This window comes from Cucurbita pepo, chromosome LG09 (genome assembly GCF_002806865.2).
Source record: "Cucurbita pepo subsp. pepo cultivar mu-cu-16 chromosome LG09, ASM280686v2, whole genome shotgun sequence".
NCBI classification, from domain to species: Eukaryota; Viridiplantae; Streptophyta; class Magnoliopsida; order Cucurbitales; family Cucurbitaceae; genus Cucurbita; species Cucurbita pepo.
Window position 1 is genome coordinate 6,037,359 of NC_036646.1, and position 6,824 is coordinate 6,044,182.

The 6,824-nt window shown below is 34.8% G+C and overlaps 1 protein-coding gene across 1 annotated transcript; it reads right to left on the reverse strand.

Moving 5' to 3' along the window:
* Positions 1–4,255: 4,255 nt before the first annotated feature.
* On the reverse strand, positions 4,256–6,149 carry LOC111801528 (protein PHLOEM PROTEIN 2-LIKE A9-like). The gene is made up of 3 exons (XM_023685550.1): positions 5,877–6,149; positions 5,692–5,768; positions 4,256–4,783 (listed from the first exon to the last, which is right to left on the reverse strand). Exons 1-3 carry the CDS (start codon positions 5,937–5,939, stop codon positions 4,402–4,404), a joined length of 522 nt encoding a protein of 173 aa, XP_023541318.1. The 5' UTR covers positions 5,940–6,149; the 3' UTR covers positions 4,256–4,401.
* Positions 6,150–6,824: the final 675 nt, after the last annotated feature.

Below are 6,824 nucleotides of genomic sequence, written 5' to 3' on the forward strand. Positions count from 1 at the left end.
ACCTAGGTGCACGGCTCCATCGAGCTCGTCTGGATTTCTATGCTCTACCAATTCCATGGTCCATATCACCCTACATTTGATCTATCAAGCCTTGTCACTCCTCTCTCAAGGTGTACTTCACTCATCTAGGTTATTCGGGTTTCTAGATGCACTTAGTTGATCGGTTACTAATCTTATTGGTTTGTCTAGGTCCTAACGTGATATGTGCAAAAGAATGTAGATACTTCATCCATCTCGAACTGTAGTGTCATCTAACATATATGGATCATGTCTCTCTTAATAGAATTCTTGATTAGTAACAACTCTATAATCAACCCATCGGCTCCATAATGTCTACTGTTGAATGCTAGTTGTTGCTCCCTTAACGATACCTAACAATCTCCCTATTAAGCACTATTTGAGGCTCCCTCAATAATGCACTAGAGGCTCATCATTAGGTGCAATCTAAGCTCCCTTAGTAGCACACTCTGCTATACCACAGATCTTAGGTGGTGACTTCACATCTCTCTATACTAGGTAGACCCTCATCAGTCGAGACAAGTTCATAATTAAGAGTGTACCCTAATCATTTCGACATACTACTAGTCTACCAAAGTATAGTAACTATACGGAAAAAGCTCACAATCATGTACATACATCATCTAGATCACACGGTAATTCAATAGTCATCAATACATGGCCATACAAGTAGGTCTAAACAGCCAACACATTTTCTAGCCATCAACATCAGACATTCCTACTCACTATGAGGTATACAAGTCATAGTAAAACATAATCAGTGATCGCATGTGAATGTATAAATAAATTAGTGTAATATTCACAAGTAGCAAGTAATGAGTAAACTAGCGAATTTTAGATATCATTCAAATAGGTTTATGCATAATGCCATGGTGAGAAAATCAACAATCATAAGAAAGTTACGACTCAGTCATTAAATAAATAAGTTGTTGAACTTTGTGGTGAATTTTAGTTACTTTTAATTATTTCGATGGTCATGCATGATGATTACTTTCATAATCATTTTGTAATTTCTATAAACAAGGCCACAAGAGAAGAATTATTCAACCCTCCTATTACCTTCAAGTATCATTAAAATGGAACTAGAATATTTAATAGAATTGCATTGCTCCATCTTTTATCCCGAATAAGAGAACAACTATGTAGATAAAATAACCAATGAAACAAATAGGTACATCCTTAATAACAACTCTTTAATAAATTAAAAACACACCGTCAACATGCTTAAATTACATAAAACTTTCTCGTCTCCCCTATAAGGTTTATTTCTTCATACAAACTGAATTAAACAGACAAAACTCACATCTCAATCGTGTAAAATTGATAGAATAAGAAAAGAGAGTAAGAAATTAGAGAGTTATCAAGCTTTGTTGTTATCCTTCAATGGAAGTTCCCTTCCTATGAGCTCTCACGTCCACCTCCTTGCCTTAATCTATCCGGTTTGGTCTTCTTTTCCTTCTATAGTCACAGTTGCTGGATTAAGGTTCTTCTTCTTATTCTCTGGTTTCATAGCAGTTTGCAAAAGAGCCATGTGCTGTCTCTTTCGATTTCTTTCCAAAATGTGGCTCCCTCTCTTTTTAGGTAACTTTTTCTTATATATTCTTCATTACTTCCCATTTAGGGTTGAAAAGGAGTAAACCGTCCACCTAGGATGTTCCTAATTAGGTAGTCAATAACCCACTTGACTTGCTGATTTGGATTATAATTTCAATGTGAGTCCCGAAAATTTTGTGTTTCGTATTGCTTCAGGATCAACAATTTGTTTGCAGATTGCCAACAGAGTTGTTTCCAGATTTGCTATAACGTCATGGTTCAATATACATGTTTTGAAATTTTACCAAATAACTCAATTAAATATACAATTAGGCTCGAATCATGTAAATTGATATTCTTTTCATGTTTAACCACAATAAACTATTTCATATTTACTCATTAGAATAAATGGAGCAATCATTGAGAAAATGGTTTGTATGAGTGTAAATTTAACTACAAAACGCTCTAGTCTAGGTTTGTCGTTTCTTCTTTTTCTCAACAAGAAAGACACCACAAGCAATCATCCACTTGAGTTAACATGGTTCATGTAATATTAACAAACATGCTCAACGGGAGATAACGTTCATCTTCACCCGGAGCGCAGATTTCACAAATTTCCCTTCCTCCTTTCACATGCATACAATATCACAATCTCATCCTAAAGTGAATTCATAGTCGATCGATTCTAGGTACCGTTGATTTGCTTATTTAATTCTTTTTTCACGTCTTATATACTAACATACCAAGTCCAGCTAGCTAGGATTACCAATTTGACAACATGCATGCTAATTCCAAGCAGTTCCTATAAGTATTACTAATGGGAATCCTATGGTTACTTACATGGTTGACGTGTGTCTTTCCGAGCTCAAATTTCTTACTGGAGAGGATTCCAAATATTCTGAAATTTTCTTGATGGGTCCTAATTCACATTAAAGTAAGGTTAGTATTGAAATCAGAGTGAAAAACTAACAAATGGAGGCTGAACGAAGTAAAATGGACCACTCACGTGCTTCTCATGCGCTTTTGAGGGTGCTTATGCGCAAGCTTCCTATGTAGCCGCGGGTCGAACGTTGGGTCGTGTGTCGGTTGTTTGTTAAGATTTAAGCCAACCCAGATCCGTGCGCCTGATGCGTGTCTTCTCGCAGCTCAGACGCGTTTCTCCAGTGAAATTGTGGCATGTGTCGCTCGTCGTTTCCATCGCGCTCCTCCGTACAGTGGGCGATGCTTGGCGGTGGTTCCCTTTCTCTCGCGCGTTTTTCAAATTTCCAAAATGTTAGGATTTTTACATTTTCGATCTATTTTTTTTTTCAGATTGCTGTAACTTAACGCACACAACTCGAATCAACTTAGTTTCTTCACCAAAATTGTAGAGTTTCTATCCACCTGCACCGTCGTATTTTTCTTATATTTTTTACTTGAACACTGAGTGAATTAAGAACATTCAAAGATGTAGAAAAACTCACATTACGGTTCTTGACCAGTTCGCCGTTCTCCAACTTGGACTCCGATTTTCATCTAAGTTTTCTTCCAGAAATCTATGTGAATCCTCTTTTAGTTATACACTTTAAAAATTTTAGATCTATCACTCAAGAAACTCCTCATATCTAGGTAAAATCGAAATGAAAATACCAAAACCATACCATGTTTAGTTCTCGGGTTCTCTTGTCGGGTTTTCTTCTCGGTAGTTTTGATTCAAAGCTTCTTGCCTTGGGTTGATCTCCAACGGTAAATTTAGGGCGGCCGACTTCTCTCTCCTTCTTTCTTCTCTCTTTTCCTTTTCCTCTTTTCTCTCTCTCTTTCTTGTTCTATCCTATCCACATAGACCAGGTAGGAGTAGGGACAGGGCCAAAATGTCGGTTGACTTTGACTTTTTTTTTTTTTTTCCAACTATTTAGCATAATTTCCTTTTTCATCGACTTGAGTCTCGGTGTCCTCGACCTACAATAAATCTCATGATCTTATTATATGCATCTATTTTGAATCTTAGGATGGAAAAATAAGGGTCGATAATACCTCATGAATTCGGGTGTTACATGAACCTTCCTTATTATTGTTGATTTTCTCGTTTCTCTCTGTTTTTCGACAGCAGTTACCACTGTGAATATATTTGTTTAGATAGTATAAACTCATCAACACACATTTGAATGATACTAAAAACTCACTTAATTTTCATCAACGAAAGTAATATGTTTATTTTTTTTTTTTTGTGAAATCTATAATTTACTTATTACTTGTCAATTGTGATATAGTATACTTGTAAATTTTACACCATTTTACTATATACCTTTACAAGTGATCACAAGTCTATGGCTTCGTTATGACACATTTAAATGAATTTTCCGCGCATTATATACATGTTATGTACGTAGTGACGACATTGATTTCAATAGGAAATTAGGGGTGTTACTTTTATTAAAAATAAAAACTTAATAAATCCAAACCAACTCAACTCAAAAAGTTTATGGTTGGGTTGGATTGTATTCATTATTAAATAAGAATTGTTTGAATTGAAAGTTTACGGCCCGAATAATTGAGCTGAATCTAAAAAGCTTTCCTGTTCGACCTAACCAAATCCATAAACCCCCCTAATTTCTAGACATCATAAGTCATCTTATTTTTGAACATCGGAAACAAAATTTCGAACTAAACGATCCTTGTCCTTCCTAAAGCCCGTTTCGAGTTTTTGGCTATAGATTAAGCAATATAATAATAAATAGCATTCAATTAAGCAACAAAATGAATCAACAACATCAAAGACATCCTTTTACTTTTACAAACATCATAACATTTTGAAAGCTTAAAAAACAAAGGAAATCTCATATCATCCCTCATAGGATTATGGCTCAAAGTTTAGTCAACCTTCTCAATGAATGCATTGTGGATCTCCAATCCCCCCTTCCACTTTGAACTCCAAACTTCATACAACCCAAGGTGGATGCTTTTCTCTTTGGCTGTTGAACGATCAATTGAGATTACTAAAGGCGTCTTAGGAATGATAAACTTTTGCTTTGGGTGGTCGTCTCCAAGAGACACTTTCTTAGGGAAGAACTTTCCTGCCTTCCCAACCTTAGCCATTACATAAACATCAAGCCCTTTCCATCCAAATGCATCTGGCCTTAGTAAAACATTGAAACCCACTTTGTACCTCTTTCCAAACTCTACTTTATCAGTTGAGCATGTCACTTCAAGCCATGAAACTTGCTTCAGCTCGGCCACTCTCGAATTCTCCGACCTGCACAAAATGACCCAACTTTGTTAGATCACTCGATCCCGGTGAGTCGATGAGCTTTACTTGTTCAAAGTCGAACAAGGAGCATTAGAAGTTATTAGTCGTAGAGAATTTTTAGAAAATGTTATTAATTGTAGAGTATTTCTAGGAGAAGAATTGTTTGAATAGCGTGTTTTGTTCTCAAGTAATCGTGTTATTTATTATCTCTTTCTGTTTCGGTTATTTATTTCGGTGTGTTTTGATCGAGAATCAAAACCAACAAAACCCAATAACTTAATTTGATATCAAATTAGGTTGCACACACCTTAGCTAATTTCATTAAACATCATCTATGTTGAGGATTGTTGGGAGAGAGTCACACATTCGCTAATTTAGATAATGATTATGAGTTTATAAGCAAGTAATACATCTCCATTAGTATGAGGCATTTTGGGGAAGCCCAAATCAAAGCCACGAGAGCTTAGGTTCAAAGTGGACAATATTATACTATTGCGAAGAGTCATAATGTTTAACATTGTATTAGAGTCATGTCTTTAACTTAGTCATGTTAATAGAATCCTCAGATGTCGAACAAAAAAAAGTTGTGAGTCCAGAAAGTGTAGTCAAAAGTGACTCAATTGTCAAACAAAGGGTGTACTTTGTTCGAGGGCTCTATAGACCTCATGGAAGGCTCTATAGTATACTTTGTTCGAGAGGAGGATTGTTGAGAGAGAGTTCCCCATTGGCTAATTTAGGGAATGATCATAGGTTTAGATATCAAAAAACTCGAAATACTAAGTAAGAAGCATCCTATTCGAATCGGAGCTTTAAAATTAACACAATATATAAGGTTTTACACACTAAATTATCCATTACTCTTATTACAAGTTAATTTACCATTTATCAAAAAGCTCAAGTAAATAGACACTTACTCGTCGGAGTTGACAATACGCCAATAACGATCATCATTGCCCCATGTGATATTAAAACCTCTCGGATAAATTATGAGCTTTTCAAAGATCAAACATTAAAAAACTATAAGAACACTAATAAAAATCATGAGTTTCATTCAATAATTTAAAGAAAAGAAATCACAAAGGCTATCCAACGACCAAACCTTGTTATTTTCCTCGCGAAGGGCATCTTCTTCTGCTGCGTGGTGAGGCCCAGTTTGCATCATTGGACAAGAAAAATCAAGAACTTGAATGAAAAATGATGAACAAAGAGAAATTGAAATGAATTATTTATAGAATGAAGAAGAAAGGGTGTTAGTAGATAAGAACAACGCCATGGGAAAAAGCAAAAAGTAAAGGGGTTGTCTAGAAAGAACATCTACATTATTATATTTTCCATGGGAAAGATGATGATAAAGTTGCAAGATTGAATGATGGGTGGTGCTAAGAAGCTTCCTTTACCATAAAAAGAATGAAAAAAAAAAGAGGGTTTTGTTTAGTTTTGATTCATTCATGAAGCTTCTTCCTTTGTTTTTATTGTTTCTTCACGCAAGAATAAATTCTGCCTTGGAATCTCTAGTGTTTCTTTTTCTTTTTCTTTTTATACTTTACTTTCACCCAATATCTAAACTAAAAAACGTGAATAGATCCGAAAATATTATTACTCAAATAAACCATAAGAGTTAAGAATAAAAAATAGAATTAGAATAGAAGGTTCAATCATGAGATCGAAGGTTCCGTCTTCAAAATAGAATTGGGATCGAAACTTCAATCTTCATTGATATTCAATGGTATAAATAGGATACAAGATGCCAATTAATAAGTACGAATAACAAAAATATAAACTTAACTAAATCTTGACAATAAAATAAAATATACTACAAATCAGATTACTATTTTATAATTAATATATCCTCCAAATATTAAACGAGTATCTTGACTAATTCAAACTATCCGAGTTGCACTAAATTTTGACATACTTCCCTCTTAAGACAGAGCTGGGAATGTAAAGATATTGCAAGTGCTGTAACTTTGTTCATATATATATATATATATAAGTGATGTTGTCAGCGAGATTTGGATTGAATAGTTCGAGGTGGTACCTAAGATAA